General features: G+C 44.8%; 1 protein-coding gene across 2 annotated transcripts in view; it reads right to left on the bottom strand.

Annotated features, from left to right (window-relative positions):
* The window catches only part of jag1a (jagged canonical Notch ligand 1a), a 47,804-nt gene that overhangs the window by 4,704 nt on the left and 25,579 nt on the right, over positions 1–17,521 (bottom strand). For both annotated transcript variants that reach the window (XM_033624755.2, XM_033624756.2), the window contains exons 6-25: positions 16,773–16,903; positions 16,498–16,617; positions 14,863–14,976; positions 14,654–14,767; positions 13,194–13,307; positions 11,395–11,441; positions 10,206–10,379; positions 8,225–8,375; positions 7,736–7,900; positions 7,474–7,587; positions 7,261–7,374; positions 6,956–7,069; positions 6,753–6,869; positions 6,451–6,478; positions 5,714–5,799; positions 4,367–4,480; positions 4,003–4,112; positions 3,546–3,776; positions 1,178–1,309; positions 601–751 (exon numbers count right to left, since the gene is read on the bottom strand). In XM_033624755.2, coding sequence (XP_033480646.2) covers positions 601–751; positions 1,178–1,309; positions 3,546–3,776; positions 4,003–4,112; positions 4,367–4,480; positions 5,714–5,799; positions 6,451–6,478; positions 6,753–6,869; positions 6,956–7,069; positions 7,261–7,374; positions 7,474–7,587; positions 7,736–7,900; positions 8,225–8,375; positions 10,206–10,379; positions 11,395–11,441; positions 13,194–13,307; positions 14,654–14,767; positions 14,863–14,976; positions 16,498–16,617; positions 16,773–16,903 — 2,441 coding nt within the window. The remainder of the gene's footprint in view (positions 1–600; positions 752–1,177; positions 1,310–3,545; positions 3,777–4,002; positions 4,113–4,366; positions 4,481–5,713; positions 5,800–6,450; positions 6,479–6,752; positions 6,870–6,955; positions 7,070–7,260; positions 7,375–7,473; positions 7,588–7,735; positions 7,901–8,224; positions 8,376–10,205; positions 10,380–11,394; positions 11,442–13,193; positions 13,308–14,653; positions 14,768–14,862; positions 14,977–16,497; positions 16,618–16,772; positions 16,904–17,521) is intronic.

The raw sequence follows: 17,521 nt of genomic DNA, 5'->3' as shown, positions 1-17,521 counted from the left end.
GACCGTTTTTTTTTTTTTTTCTTCATACCGACCCAACCCTAGTTGCCGCCCACATGCACACTCACAGATTTTGCTCTGCCATGCTGGCTTCATAATGTTCTGGTGGTAAATTGTCCCAATATGTGGAAATCTTTGGCTATGTCAGTGATTTCTGTCGCAATAAGCTAGCTTGCACTTCTTCCAGTGCTCACTGAAGCACCTGCCTGTCAGCGCAGCCGTGGATCATAGCAGCAGCAGCAACCACTTCAAAAAACACTCTGGTTTTGGGGGGAACAGTCTTGCCTGTAGGCGGTTGTCAGGGTGGGTATTGCACTGTGCAGTGAGAGCAGTTTTAAACTGTTGGTTACAGGTTAATGGGTGTCGGGCTATCGAAAGCAAAATGAATCTAAAGTGACCCGTCTGCTCAGTCGGTAACTCAGACGTCATCACAAAGTGTAAAAACTGTTCAAAAATAGTCTTTGGCATCAAGAAAGCCACTAAGTGCTCCTTCTAATTTAGATTATTTTGTCAAACTATAATTCCCAAAGTCAAGAATGAAGTTTTCTGCTCAAATAAATGAGAGTTGTAAAGCGCTGATGTTTTTTCCATTCAGTGGCTCACCGTTGGGGTTGTGGCTCTGTCGTCTCTGGATCCGAACCTCTGCGATGGCGCTGATGATGGTGCTGTTGGCGCTCCTCTTGCTGACCAGATCCATGATCCTGTCTGTGATATCCTTGACAAAGGTCAGACCTCTCCTCTGGTCGTCTGTCGACTGAAATATTCAACACAAAAACTCCATTACAGCCTGTTTATCTGTGACAGTTCAGTCTAAATAAACGCTGGTACCCTCTAATCACTGATTCATGCAACACAATAAGTCATGAAAGCTTTTCCATTCCTAAAAAAAATCATCTGGCACAGTGGATGCATTTTATTTCTCTGGCTGCAGCAGCGACAGTGTTGGTGCTCTTATCTCCAGATACTTGCTCCATTTCCATGTTCTAATTATAGAATAGGTTTGGATTTAGACTCTAGACTTTTGGTAAATGTTAATGTGATGTACTGGAAACCAGAGGAAATCAGGACCAGATCACATCAGCTGATGACAGCTTTAAAATCATCACACTACGCTGCAGAGTTTTCTTCTGCTTTGGTCAAACACTAACGCCGACAGACTCTCAGACCAGATGTGACTCACGATGGCTACGTGGATCTCGTTGTTGGCGCTGAGTGAAGGCTCGCAGGTCATGGAGACGGAGGAGTCGGAGGACAGATTCTTGACGACGTAGAGGCTCCTGAGCTCACGACAAACCTGCTCCACCGTCACACCCTGTAACACACACCAGAGGAACAACATCAGCAAGGTATCAGATATTCTGTGTGACGGTAACCGTCAGCGGTGGAGGAAGTATTCAGACCCTCATACCACACTGTGAAAATACTCTCTTTCAAGTCAAAGTCCTGCATTGAAAACGTTCCTTCAGTTAAAGCATGTAGATATAATCAGGAAAATGTCCACCCGTGACTGTTACACCAACCAAACCACCCAATTTTCTTGGTTTCCTCTCAGGGACACGACTGTCCTGTATTTCTCCAGATTTCTGACAAATTTTCACACCCTGTTTCTGGCGCTGTAAAGTAGACCAATGACTCATCGACAAGTCTACCGTTCGCCCCTGCCAGTATTGTAAGTCAGGTTTCCATGTCTTTTTAATACAAAGCAGGCGGAGGTGCTCTATCAGTACTGTGAAAGTAACTAAACGCTCGGTCCGTATAAAGAAACTGTGCCTGTAAACCAGCCGTCAGAGGTTATGATGTCACACCTGCACAATATAAAAGGTAGAAACTGCCGCTGCAGGAGGGCTGGGTGATGTAGACAAAAGTTCATATCTCGGTTCTCTCCATGTTACAAAATAGACTACAACCACTGAGAAGAACATCAACGCGCGATGATCCACCTCACACACAAACTAGCAGCGCATCACTGTACTGCACGTGTGCTGCTGCGCTCATGACCAGACAGATTAAACAGAGGAGCAGCTCTGTGTCTCTGGGTGTTGATGGAGAACGGCGTTATGTAACGCAACTTGACCCTACATTGATATAAATGGTGTTGTCTAAATTCATATCTCGCTTGAAAATATATCGATATATTGTACACAGTGGTTACATCACGCAGCCCTACGCTACAGTGCCGTTACAGTCATTCCCAGACTGCAACCATACTGAGACAGACTGAGATACTGAGAGCGCAGATGTGGAAACAGTGACCAATCAGAGCTGAGAGGGCTGTTTTGGGAGGGGGACTTAAAAAGACAGGCGCTAAAATGGCGTGTTTCAGATGGAGGGTGATTAAAGGTGTATTCAGGCAGGAAGTGTGAGAAAAACAGATGTGTTTTTAAACAATGTTTGGTAGAAACCACAAATACAAGTGTGATGCTGAAAAGCTCCAGTGTGTAGGATTTAGGCAGATATATTGTCAGAACTGAAATATGATATTTTCTTTAATCAGCTGAAAATAAGAATCACTGTGTTTTCGTTCCCTCAGAATGAGACGTTTATATCTACACAGGGAGCAGGTCCTTGTCTACAGAGATCGCCCTGCTGCACCGCCATGTTTCTACAGTAGCCCAGAACGCTAGGCTAGCAAGTGCCTTGGTGTGCATCACTAAGAGGCCCCGCCTTCAATTCTGGCAAATTGTGTGCAAAGGATCATGGGTACCTCATCCCTGCTGAGGATGCAAACATGCATTTTTGAAAATTCTCTGAATTTTCTGAATCTGAAAAAGACTCAGTTCTCTGTAGAATTCAAGGACTCTTTGACATCGGTGGGATTCGATGATGTGGCCTCCTTGAAATTCAGCTGTTTAAGGATCTTTCCTCGACCTTAAGAAGCACCAACTCACTCTAGATAGGGACACTTTTTGTGTTCGTCACCATAGTTACCAGATGCTCTGCAACAAGAGCGTCACAAATACACAGATTTTTTAAACATTGAACACCTTTATTCAGTGTTTTTACCGGTTTTATTCAGCTGCTCTGTTTGTTTTAAGAGGAAGACATCTGAGGATAATTCAGCTCATGAACAATGAACTCTGAAGGAATTCCACCCAGAAGTTTCAGCAGGTTGCAATCTGCAGTCCTCACCACTAGATGCCACTAAATCCCCCTAAATTTTACACACTTCATTTAAACGAAAGATGAATGCAGTTTGTAAAATTTGCTGTTTTGATTTTTCCATCGAGCACGAGGGTCGCAGGGTGTGATGAACTGAATGAATTACAACTGAATATTAGTTTATGCCAGAGATTCACGCAGGTTCAGGTCAGAGAGTTGAATCATTCTGTATCCTTTCCTGAGAACTAACAGTATTTAACATTAAAGTGTGGCTGCAGTTCATTCGTTAAACGTCACCAAACGCAGGAAACAAAGTCTCTGAAACTCAAATTTTTCTGGAGGAGAACCTTGAAAAATCTGAGTTTCAATCTGCCGACCTTTGCTCAGTGTGCAGATAAAGTTGGACAGAGAGAAGATGAAGGAGGAAGACGGCGGGAAACCAAACTGACCGTTGCCATGATGTCCTTGTTGAAGGTGAAGGTGACGTTGGCGCAGCTGCTCTCTGAGTGGCACCTGGCTGTGGGCGGGACCTGGTGGGTGGGGCTCCAGCACTCCCCCTGGCTGGAGCAGGGCTTCACGAAGCAGCGTTCGTCTCGCACCGCAAAGCAGGTCTGACCGGCCGGACAGTCGGCGCTGCGAGGCTTACTGTGGAGGCTGCAGGCTTTAGGTCCACACCACAGCTGCCAGAGACAAAACTATCTGGTCAGTTTTTACATTTTACTGTGACGGAACAGAACGACGTCCATTTCCTTAGTTGAGAATGAAATATACTTTTAACTACTTTCCTACTTTCCAATATAATATTGCCACACAAAAATGTTGTGATACAATGCTGTACTGATTTCCCTCACTCCTAGTTTTTTTATACAGTACACAGTACTCGTAACCATGAGGTCTCCGCTGTACCTTCGTGCAGGTGATCCTGCCGTTGTGACAGTGGCAGGTGTTGCAGTCTTCGTCCCATCTGCTTCCATCCAGAGCCACCAGCCCTCCGACCACACAGGGCCTCCCCGACGCTGCAGCACAAAAACCACCAGCAGCACCATCACCACTCAACTCTGATCAACACCAACACCGACTTCACACGAGTCAATCTTCAGATCACAGTACCAGCAGTTACATTTACTCTACGATTCATCCGCTGGTGTTTTGAATCCTGATTTTTTGTTTTCATGCCGAGGACAGAGACATTATGTGAACATCAAGTCTCAAAACTGTTACAGCATAAAAACTCTTTTTAAAAAAGCAAACAAACTGTGTGAGGTTTTACCTTCCTGGCAGCGGGGGCCGGTTCTTCCTGGTGGACAGACGCAGCGGTAGCCGTTGATTTCATCCACGCAGGTGGAGCCGAATGAGCAGGGAGACGACTGGCACTCGTTGATGTCTGAAAGAGATGAGGGTCAGTTTTTATTTTAATGTTACATATATTTCTCTGTCCTCAGTAACACAGAGAGGCTGAGAACTATTTACACAGAGCTGTCAAAGAGAAACATCTGCAGCTGAGTTTTATTATTGATTATCTGTTTGTTTGGTTTTTCACTTAATCATTTAAATAATAAAATGACACAATAGTGAAAGAATGTCTGTTACAGGGAGATTTACTTAAGCATCAGTGTCTCTTTTCAGAAATCATGACCCAGTTACTCAAGATGTTCCACAGACCTTGTTGTGAACAGTTTCATGTAGGAACCATTTCTACCGACCTGCACCCATCAACCGCATCACTGTGCAGAAGAAGTGTGTGAATCATGGACAAGAGGCTCGTGACATAAATGGCATCCTCCTCAACTGAGCTTGAGCCTCAGCGGGGTCTGGTACCCAACGGTTAACCCACAAAAAGCTGAGCAACAGGTACAAATATGTGTATATATAAACTCATGAGTAAAAATGAACTCCACGTCGGCGGGCAGCAGGTGAGAACAAAATCTATTTTTAATTTTTCAGAATAAAACAGAGTAAAAAGCTTTGTAGTATATGTGTAATATTCTAACATCTAAATCTCTATTATCAAGCTGCAGTTGCTTTTATTTTGAAAGGGGTTAATCACAGGTGTGGCTTTGACTTCGACATAATGACAGGTAAAAGGTCAGTTCTGGTACTGAGCCTTATGGGTATGGGCGGGTTTTCAGAAATGGACCCCGCAGGACTCCAACATTAACTAGCTCAGTGTTGCTAAGTGAGCTAGCGGTAGATTCACACTTCTCTCTGCGCAGTGATACAGTTAGCAGGTGTAGTTCAGCAGAAAGAAAATAGTTCCTACATGAAACACAACAAGGTCTGTGGATTATTCTGAGTAACCCGGTCATGACTTCTGGAAAGAGACACTGATGTTGACCATCTAGTTCCACTACATAGACTCTGTATCTCACACCAAAACTGTCTACACGGATACACAGCACTACAGGTGAGAGGAAAAATATGTAGTTTAGATTTTGGGGTGAACTGTCCCTTTAACGTAAAGGAACAGAGGTAGAAAGAGACGGAGCTAAAGTAAGACGACAGAAGAGCAAAGCAGAAAATGAGAAAGGCGCAGAAAAAGAAACAGGAAACACATTAGGAATAATAAAGATGAGCGGAGGGATAGATGTTTGTGAAAGGGTCAAAGGTCAACACTCACTGATCCTGCAGTCTGGGCCGGCGAACCCCGGAGCACATTCACACCGATACCAGTTGTCTCCATCCACACAGGTCCCGCTGTTGTAACTGCAGGAGGACAGAGAGGAGCTTTAACACTGTGTGCAACAACAAGACTTTTATTCTGGAAAAAAAAAACAAGTGCGGTTTTTCCTGTCTGAGTCATTTCCCCGTGAAAAAGCAAAAAGGTTGCTATAAATCAATAACCCTGACCGTACTGAGCTGGAGCCAACACTCATCTAAACTACACGCTGAAAAATATTATATTTCTTATTTGTGTTTTCTTTTTAAGATACGAGCCGTCTCAGACTCTGTGGCTTGCAGAGAGGAGAGTGGGAGCTGAGCAGATAAAAAGTGAGAGTGGCAGCGAGCAAGTTGTTTTGTTCCAGATCTGATTTGCTGAACGAATGCATGACGAGGAGGAGGAGGAGGCCAAAAAGGAGAACTTAATGTTGGATATGAGTTTATCACTACAAACGTCACAGCTCTCACCGTCAGAACATGAAGTTTTGACTGGAGCTGAAGGATCACATGCTGCTACCAGACATCTCGAGCTTTGCAAACTAATTTCAGAAATGTTTTATCAATGTTTTCTTTTGTTTTACAGAACAGCAGCCGTCATCAACATCAGACTGTTCAGTTAACTCGGCTCACTGTGACTGAACTCAGGGATTTTAGTGTGTGTGTGTGTGTGTGTGTGTGTGTGTGTGTTGAACTCACCAGGGATGAGGACTGCAGTCGTTGGCATCTGGAAAATAAAGAAAAAAATATACCGTGTTAGACTTCAGTCACTGTGTTCGCCACATCGCGCAGGTTTGAACCTCTTCAGTCCGACTCTGGATGAGAATATCGATCAAATCAAACATCCTCTGCAGCTCGGACAGGGCAACACTTTTTCTCTACAACTTTAATACAGACTACGATTTAAGTTTGACACAGACATCGATGGTAACCAGAGCACAGATCCTTTTCTTTGAGCTGCACAAACATCAACAACAATGAGATAAAAGCGAGTCACTCACTGTGGCTGCAGGTGGCGCCCTCCCAGCCCTCCTTACAGACGCAGCTGAAGGAGTCTCCGTCCACCACACAGGTTCCTCCGTTCTCACAGGGACTCGGCAGACAGCTGCTGTTCTTCGCTGGAGACACAAACACGACTGTCAGACGTCTTCACTGAAACAGACACGCTTTAAAAATGAAAAAGAAAACGTGGCATCATGCTGACCAATGTTACAGGTGGCGCCATCCCAGCCAGCGGCACACAGACACTTGAAGGTGTTGCCCTCGTCGTAGCAGGTTCCTCCGTTGTTACAGGTCGCCTCGTCGCACTGACTCTCTCCTGGAAATAAAAACAGACATCAGCGAGTCGGAAAATGAACCTCTGGACACCTGCAGGGCTCAAACAACACACACATTTTATGTTTGTGGGAACTCCTCCTGTCCTGTTTGAGAAGGAGAATGTTCTCAACACACAAAGGAATCCTTTAGTTTATCACCAACATTCCCACACACACACACATATAAACTCACTGGAGTGGCAGGTCTTTCCCTTCCAGCCGTTGTTACACTCGCAGTAGAAATCGTTGACCAGATCTCGACAGACGCCGCGGTTCTGACAGGGAGAAGAGCTGCAGTCATCGACATCTGCGCAACAAGAAACAAAACGTCAGAGCACATCCAACGTGTCCGCTCTGCACCGAGCTGAGGACGAGGAGGAGGAGGACGAGGAGGAGGAGGACTCACTGTTCTGGCAGGTGGGTCCGTCCCAGCCGTCGGCACAGATACACTGATACTGACTGACTTTATCAATGCAGGTTCCTCCATTCAGACAGGGGGCGCTCTCACAGTCGTTTATATCTGACAGATGCAAAGAATTATTATTTTCTTTTTCAGTTGCGTTGTTAAAGTAAATGTAAAGAAACAGAACACAAAAAAGAAAACCAGATTATTATTATGGGATGGACAAAAACACAAAGCAGAATGTAATATTAATGTCTGGACTCACTCTCGTGGCAGTATGTCCCGGTGAATCCCTCCTCACACTCGCAGCTGAACTGCCCACCAGCCTGACTGCGACATCGCCCATGAGGGCCGCAGACATTGGATGAAATCAAACGCACCCCGCCCGCTGTGCTATTGGACGCCACCGCCACTGTGCAGCTGTCAATCACTGGAGGAGGAAGGAAGTATGCTCATTTATTCTTCTGACTCAGAGTTAGAGGCTCAGATTGACACCACTCTCATGTCTGTACAGTGAATATGAAGCTGAACATGAAGGTTAGCTTAGCTTAGCATAAAGACTGAGACAAATGAAACAATCCTTCCTGTGAATATAGAATTACATTTTAGTTTCTGTCCAGGAAGTTCCAGGAAACAGAACCATAAACCAGAGTCTGGATATGATTAAAAGTCTTTTCTAAATACACTTTCCACCCGTGTGAGCACTCGAACATGAACGAGATGACTAACGAGTGAACATGGAGTGCATGTGAACCTTTGCAGGGTGTGGTGCGGCAGTGGTCCTTCAGGTGAGAGCAGTTCTTGCCCTCGAAGTCTTCGGGACATTTACAGACGTAGTCGGACGCCAGGTTGAAGCATCGGCCGCCGTTCAGACATGGACTGTGGAGGCAGTAATCGATGTCCAGCTGTGGACAGAGAGAACAATTCAGCTTCTCACTGTGACAAACGACACGTCAGCATTTCTTGTGTCTATGGCACCTGTACAATACACATCACCATGGTAACCACTAACAGATCGCCAACAGACCTTTGAGAGGACTCCAGGGTGGCTGAAGATTTCAGATGTTAATGACTATAATCATTTTTTGACAGAAGCCAATCAGAAGCCAACAGACTGTCGATATCTTTAAACACACTCTCTCTTCAAGAGCTTCAGTTCCATCACCATTATCTGACGTCTGTTAGCTGAGAGCAGATTTTACCAGTTTGTGGGTCAGATCCTGGTGTGCTGGAGAGACGTTTGTGTTAACCAGCCAGACAAAGACGTGGTGTAAAGTTACAGCGATTATCTCAGGAAACAATGAAAGGAGAAGAGGAAGAATGTGAAGGAGGAGGAGGAGGAGGAGTTTAAAGCTCCAGTGTGTAGGATTTAGGAGATGTATTTATAGAAATGGAATATAATTTAAGAAGTCTGTTTTCTTTAGTGTATAATCGCCTGAAAATAAGAACAAACGTGTTAGAGTGAAGCTTCACTGCTTCTCCTCCGACAGCACTCGTTTCACTGTACTCTTGAGACTGTCACTGGTGCACCGCAGATCCAAGGAGGAAATGCTCAGCCGCAGTTCTGACTGCTTATTTCACTCATAATATACACTCACCAGCCACTTTATTAGGTACACCTTGCTGGTACCAGGTTGGACCCCCTTTTTAATTCTTGGTGTCACAGATTCAACAAGGTGCTGGAAACATTCCTCAGAGAGTTTGGTCCATATTGACATGATGACATCACACAGTTGATCCATGATGAGAATCTCCCGTTCCAGCACATCCCAAAGGTGCTCTATTGGACTGAGATCTGGTGACTGTGGAGGCCATTGGAGTACAGTGAACTCATTGTCGTGTTTGAGATGATGTGAGCTTTGTGACATGGTGCGTTATCCTGCTGGAAGTAGCCATCAGAAGATGGGTACACTGTGGTCATAAAGGGATGGACACGCTCAGCAACAATACTCAGGTAGGCTGTGGTGTTTAAACCATGCTCAGTTGGTACTAAGAAAATCTCCCCCACACCATTACACCACCAGCAGCAGCCTGAAGCGTTGATACAAGGCAGGATGGATCCATGCTTCCATCTGAATGTGGTTTTTCCAATCTTCTATTGTCCAGTTTTGGTGAATTGTAGCCTCAGTTTCCTGTTGTTAGCTGACAGGAGTGGCACCTGGTGTGGTCTTCTGCTGCTGTAGCCCATCTGCTTCAAGGTTGGACAAGGTGTTGTTGCTTCAGAGATGCTCTTCTGCACACCTTGGTTGGAACCAGTGCTTATTTGACTTCCTGTTGCCTTTCTATCATCTTGAACCAGTCTGGCCATTCTCCTCTGACCTCTGGCATCAACAAGGCATTTTGACTCACTGGATATTTTCTCTTTTTGGGACCATCCTCTGTAAACCCTAGAGATGGTTGTGCTGAAAATCCCAGTAAACACTCAGACCAGCCCGTCTGGCACCAACAACCATGCCACGTTCAAAGTCACTTCAATCACCTTTCCTCATCATTCTGATGCTCCGTTTGAACTTCAGCAGCTCGTCTTCACCATGTCTACATGACTAAATGTTAATGAGCTGCTGACACGTGATTGGCTGATTAGCTATTTGTGTTAACGAGCAGTTGAAGAGGTGTACCTAATAAAGTGGCTGGTGAGTGTAGCACATAAACAACACCACATGAATAACTGAGAAGATTCAGGTCAGAGTGTGGAAAAGCACACTTCCTGTTTCTGTGTCTTAGCGTCCGCTCACCTGACAGCGACTTCCAGAGAAACCAGGTGGACACAGGCAGTGGAAGCCGTTCACTTCATCGTGGCAGCGGCCACCGTTGAGGCACGGCCCGCTGGTGCACTCGTCCACGTCCGTCTCACAGTGTTCGCCGCCAAAACCTGGAGCGCACACACACTGATAACCGTTCACCAGGTCCTGAGTGAGAGAGAAATAACGACAGTTACTGTACGTATGCATTAAGTTAGTTAACTAACATCCAAACTGAGCCGTTAATTCCTACAATCTCACACCAACACTTAAACGGCTCAACTCTGTTGTTAAACCTGTGAATAAACACAGGGTCACGTTAGCCGTGTGATGCTAACAGTTAGCCCTGTCACTCAGTACGTCACTGTGACAAATTCACTTTAGGACCATTTCAGTCAGACTAACACAATAACTTGATTTTCTCTGATGTCATGTTAACATACTGACTGTGTGTGTGTGTGTGTGTGTGTGTGTGTGTGTGTGTGTGTGCATGTAGATCTGCAGTAGTAGTAGCAGTCACTGGACAAAATTACAGTCGCATAGACTTCACTTGGATTGGCTGAATTTGCGTTAATTGTTGTGACCGCGACATCCTGAGGGGACTGATTAGCTTTCAGCTAAACTACACAGCATGTTCAGAGAGGTCAAATACTTTGACTTTTTTATTAAATTAGTCTTTAAAGTTTTAAATGTTACACTTGTAGTCAGTACAGTTTGTACTTTCGATTTTGTTTCACCCTCTAAAAAACTGTTTTCAGTGAGAAACTCTTTCCCTCCGACTGTGACACTGAACCATAAATACTGTAAATCAATCTGTGTACGCTGAACATGCACAGTGACGGGTAACGCTGCTGATGTCATGTAATCTGGCTCCTATCAGTAAACAATAAACCGCTGTGACAAGAAGAACAGCAACAAGAGAGAAAGGAGCAATCAGCATTTGTACAGAACAAGACAGACTGTTTATCTTCTGTTGGGAAACGAGAGTGTTTGGATAAATCAGATCTGTTGTTGTCATGGACACACACACACACACACACACACACACACGCAGTCATGTCTCATGCATGGCTCAGCATTTGCTGTTTATAGCTGCGGTGAAGACAAAGTGTGTGTGCTGCACAAAGAAAAAGGCCTGAAAACAAACTCCAAACAGGAAGTGTGTAAATCAGTTGAGGCTCACCTTGCATGTCGCTCCGTTCTGACACTGACCTCGACAGTCGTTGATATCTGCGGAAATAAACCAAGTTTTTTGTGAGATTTTGATAAAAACATAAAATAGAAAAAGAGCAGTTTTCCTTCAGATGAGCAGCTGCACGTCGAGCAGGAAACATTTAAACGATTGTTCTGAAAGGTTTGATGTTACCAAGCTTTTACCTCGTGATGAACTTCCTGCTGCTCTCCTCTTTCTACTTCCTTCCTACTTTAGAGCTCAGTTTCAGGCTGAGAGACGGCGAACACTTAAACACTTAAAGGTGTTCTATGCAGGATTGTCAATTACGGTGTGTGAACACGCTCGCCAGTGAAAATAAAAGCCAACCCCAGATTCTTGTTTAGCGTTTTCTCAATATATTTGTATTTTTTCAGTGCGGTGTCTCTTGGATGCCTGCAGCTATCGGTCTGGCACCCGGTCGCTACCTCTTTATAAAGCTCCAACCTCACCTGAGAGCTGTGGAGGTACACGCCCATAAAAGTCCTGAACACAGAAAATAAGAGACAAGAATTACTGCCCCGCGGCTGTATGACTTGTGTGAAATCACATCGACCTTTGACCATAAAATTCTAATCAGTTCATCCTTGACTCAAAGCCAAGTTTGAAGAAATTCCCTCGAGGTGTTCTTGAGATATTGCGTTCTCAAGAATTAGACAGATGAGGTCACAGTGACCTTGACCTCTGACCACCAAATCTAATCAATTCATTGTTGAATCCAGGTGGATGTTTGTGCCAAAATTGAAGAAATTCCCTGGAGGTGTTCTTGAGACATTACGCTCATGAGGTTAGGATGTACGTACATATGTATGTACACAATGCTTCATGCCACGGCTATTGGCGGCGTGGAGGCATAACAACATAAAAACTCCAGGCAGAGGGCGGAGTCTCACCGCCACAAAGTGAGAGTGTCATAAGTGATGACTGAGAGGGATTACTTCTGTATGACAGGAAATCCTGCGTAGTGCATATCTTTAAAGTCGAGATAGGCAGTTTTATTTAGCGTCATTGGGCAAAAGTCCCATAATAACTGCTGATCATCTCTTAACAGTGTTCAACAGCCCGGCCTGAGGCACGGCTGCCGGCTGCTGCCCTCTCACTCAATACTGGACCAAGTACAAATACTGATTCACGTCAGTCCCTTAGACACATACACAGGGGGAATAGGGCTGGAACATGTCGAGTAGGGCTGCAACTAACGATTATTTTCATTATCGGCTAATCTGTTGATTATTTCTTCGATTAGTGGACGAATCATTTTATAAAAAAATGTGTTTTAAAATGTTGAAAAATGTCGGTCTGTCTCTCCCAAACCTCAAAATGATGTCATCTAATGTCTTGTTTCGTTCTCACGCCAAAGGGTTTTAGTTCACTGTCATGGAAGAGTGTGTAAAGCTGCCAATATCTGAACATAACAAGCTGCAATAAGAGTAGTTTATAGTACTTTTTTATGGAAAATGACTCTAAGCGATTAGTTGACTAGTAAAATAGTCACCGTTTATTTTAATAGTCAATTAGTCATCAATTAGTCGACTAATCGTTGCAGCCCTAATGTCGAGGTTATCCTTTAAGAGCACTGGATAAAAAAAAATCTGATGACAAAACACCAAATCTGACTTTTAACTTTTAGGACGACCCCCAAACGAAGTTTCAAAACAAAAGCCTTTTGTTTCTCTCCAGATGTAAAGATGATTGTTTTTGCTGCAGCTGCCTCGTCCCATCTCCTCCTCATTACACAGATCATCAGTGTGGCGCTGGTGCGTCTTACTCACTGGTGTCACAGTTCTGACCCGTCCAACCAGGGACGCACTCGCAGAAGTATCCGCCAATCAGGTTTCGGCAGGAGTTGGCGTTGACGCAGGGGCTGTCATCACACTCGTTGGCATCTGAAACACAACAGTGACGAGCAGAATGAACAACCTTTTTTACAAAGAGCAGTTAAAATACACCCTGATGTTGTCAGATGGATGATTCTGTACAAAAATCGAGCAAAGAAAGGAACCAATGAGTGCAACTTTAGGTCCTTTAGTTTATATCTACACAGGGAGCAGGTCCTCATTTACGGAGATCGCCATGTTGCACTGCCATGTTTCTACAGTAGCCCAGAAGGGACAAACCAAACACTGACTCTAGATAGAGACATTCATGTTTTACGTAGTTCGTGGCTCCTCTGTGACGAGCAGCGTTGGAAAAACATTCTTTGTTTCTACTGGTTTAAATCAGCTGAGGTCTCATTTATAAAACAGTGCGTAGGATCCACACTAAAAATGTACGTAAAGACAGAAGCCAAAAATGGCGTGCAGCAAAAAAGATATTTGACAATTTCTACAATCTCGTCTCCTGGTAAGCATGGGTTAAAGTTTCTCCATCAAGTCTGTTTGTATAGATCACAACTTTCGCACGGGAAGTGGCGTACGCCTTTTTCAGGCCTCGGTTTGGGCGTACGCAAAGTTTTTAAATGAGACCTCAGGTCTGTTTGTTTCAGAGAGGAAGAGACTTCCGTGGATAATTCAGCTCCTGGTGAAAACCTCCTGAACAATCAACACTGAAGGAATTCTAACCAGGAGAAGTTTAATAACTTGCAGTCTGTAATCCTCACTGCTAGGCGCCACTAAATCCGTCACACTGAAGGTTTAAAAGACGCTTCATTAGCTCGCATCAATTAACCAGTCAGTGAACAACAGAGGTCACAGATGTCAAAGGTCAGGAGGAAGAGCACCAGGACCACAGATGGAACAAATACCATTCCTGAGTCACTGGAATAATGAAATGTAAACAGAGTTAATGGATTCATTTTGAGTCCTTGGTCAGCAGGAGGAACGACTGAAAGCAGTGGATGCGTCTAAAATCATTCAGCAGAGGAAAACAGAGTCCAAATCGAGGGCTGGCAAACTGAACGACACAGTTAGAGGTTGAGGAGCATGCGGCTGCTGGCTGGTGGAGGACTTGGGCTGCAGTGAGGCGATAAGCCTCCAAACCACAACTGTTTCCCCCGGGATCATCCTGGAGATTAGGTGAAACACCTCAGGGGCCTCAGTGAGAGGCGGTGAAGGACTGGAAACACCACAGGAAGCTGACGAGATCTATTTTTATATAAAACTGATGGAATATCTCCACAGTGGAAGAGATGAATCATCACAAATAAAGTTTCCTAAACAGCCTCAAACCTCAACCACAAATGTGAAATGTCTGATGGAGCAGAGCAGCCGTTCGGAGTTAAAGGAGCACTGACCGATGAGGCAGGTCTTCCCCGTCCACTGAGGAGGACAGGTACACCTGAAGCCGTTAACCATGTCCTGACAGGTTCCTCCGTGACTGCAGGGGTTCACCAGACACTCGTCCACATCTGAGACACACAGACAGAGACAGGAAGTGACCAGGTTCATGGAGCATCACAGGAGGTTCAGAGAGGATCTGATGAAAGGTTTCAGCAGGTCTTACTGAGGGAGCAGGAGGGTCCGGTCCAGCCGGGGGAGCAGCGACACTCGAAACCCTGACTGGTCTCAACACAGCTTCCTCCATTCAGACAGGGGCTGGACAGACAGGCGTGGTCCGCTGAGACAGACAGAGACAGAGACAGAGACAGAGACAGAGACAGAGGGGAGGGACATCTTCCAGTCAGCTCAGTGGTTAGACACAAGTCACTGACAGTGAAGATTCATTTACCTATGTGAGACTTAAATACAGACGAGACCTTTGAACCTTCGTCTTGTTTCACTCAGTTTGCTCTCCTTTTATTTACTCACCCTTGGTCACTACCTGTGTGACTACGGACGCCATGCATTGATTATTTCAGGATAACATGAGCTGCTCACACACGCCATCAGCCTCTGTGTGTGTCGTACTAATCATGTACTATAACATTTTTTTTTATAAAAGAATAGGTTTGACATCTGAGTCTATATCTCTTTACACTGTGCTGCATCATGAAGAGCATTACGCTGCATTAACTTTTAACACTGTAACCATGGAAACAGACAACCATCACCTAGATTACCTTTGACATTAAAGAAAATGTCTAAACATGACGATTACTGAAGTGAAACGAGGCGTCTTTTTAATGATTTCTAACCAGCTGTGTGGACATTTATCCACAGTGGACACCAGACACACCACTGTCACTGGAAAGAGTGAGTCATCCTGACACCGGCGGTGTGTTTATGGTGTGTGTGTTCACATTTGACTGAGTAATGACTCGCTGTGAAGACGTCGTGTGACTTTAAACACAAACTGGGGTGATTAAAACGTAAAGGTTCATCCTCTGGGGAGCAGGATGAGATCAGAACGTGTCATGACAATCTAACCAGCAGGTTCTGTTTCTTTTGCATGGGTAGAATTTTTCTTCTCCTGATGAGTTCAAATCCAGCTGTCACCAAAATGATTATGATCTATCCTCTGGGGATAATGACTGTACACAGAGACTGTCATGGAAATATGGCCAGTACTTGTTGTAGACATCTTATTCTGCACTAACACCATCATCCTCATTGGGCAGCTGACACTGAGTGAGAGGCAGGGTTCACCCTGGACAGGTCACCAGACTATCACAGGACTGACACATAGAGACAGACAACCATTCACACTCACATTCACACCTACGGACAATTTAGAGTCACCAATTAACCTGCATGTCTTTGGACTGTGGGAGGAAGCTGGAGCACCTGGAGGAAACCCACGCTGACACAGGGAGAACATGCAAACTCAGCACTGAAGGGCTCCTCCATCCTGGGGTCAAACCAGGTAACAATGCTAACCACGGTGGTGCAGTCATACAGTTATTTCATCAGGACTTCAAATCAAACCAAAATCTACCAAAACTAAATTTATTGACCTCCTTCATTCTCTTCATGATTCTTTTGGTTTTGGTGTCACTATAATATTCACAATGTTTCATTCAGGTTTCCTTTTTACTTTCATAAATCCATTTTTACTGTTACTTTCCAATGTCTTTATTTTGTAATATTCAGTGTTTAATCCTGTCAACAGTAAAACTGAAGCTCTGAGTAAAGGGCAGAAAACGCTTCATAGACCAGACAGTTGAACCACGGACGCTGCTGCTGCTGCTGCTGCTCTCACCTCTCTGACAGTTGACCCCAGAGAAGCCGTCGGGACAGGAGCAGTGGTATTTGTCTGGTCCCGTGTTGCTGCAGGTTCCTCCGTTCAAACACGGCTGCAGCGTCCCACACGTGTTCAGATCTGCAAAGACGCAACCAACAGGTTACCTCACCAGACAATCAGCCACAAAGTTCACCAGACACATCATCGTTTTATCTGTTAAAATGGTAAAAGATGTGTTCGGCAGTGTGTGTGTGTGTGTGTGTGTGTGTGTGTGTGTGTGTGTGTGTGTGTACCTTTGTCACACAGCTGTCCTCCATAGTTGGTGTCACAGAGACACTGCCAGGGCTCCACACAGCTGCCGTGAACACAGCCGGGATGAGGGATACACTGATCACAGTACTCGCCCTGCCAGCCATACAGACACCTGACACACATACACACACACACACACACAGTTACAATAATTTCTATTTATGAAATGAGGTCACTGGCTCTCATTTGTCTACCATACAAACGAGCGCAGATCCGAGCGTGGAAATCTTCTTATGTTTGGGTTCATGTGTGATTCATGAAACGTTCTTAACTCCTGATCACAGTGAATGATTGACACCAAAACATTGAAACCACTGACAGGTGAAGTGAAAAACATTGATCATCTTGTTACATTAAAATGTTCTGCTGGGAAACCTTTGGTTCCGACATTCATGTGGATGCTACTTGACAAGCTCCACCCACCTGGACCAGACCATATAAACCCCCTCATGGTGACGGCATTGTTGATGGCAGTTGTTACCAGATGATCAGTGTTGTTGACTTCACCTGTCAGTGGTTTCAATGTTTTGGCCGATCGGTGTATATGGCAGCTGAAAACAATCGTCATTTATTGGGTTTTGAGGCCTCGCTCAAGGCCGCTCACACTGCTGTGCTCAACAGCGCTGCAGTGGACACAGTCGAACTCCAGCTGATGTTGAAATATTTAATTTATACATCCATGATATGTTCTGACCTTTACCCTCAGGACAGTAATAATATCAGCCTGTAA

The sequence above is a fragment of the Epinephelus lanceolatus genome, chromosome 3 (assembly GCF_041903045.1).
Source record: "Epinephelus lanceolatus isolate andai-2023 chromosome 3, ASM4190304v1, whole genome shotgun sequence".
Taxonomy (NCBI): Eukaryota; Metazoa; Chordata; class Actinopteri; order Perciformes; family Serranidae; genus Epinephelus; species Epinephelus lanceolatus.
This window is presented reverse-complemented; position numbering and strand designations above follow the sequence as displayed.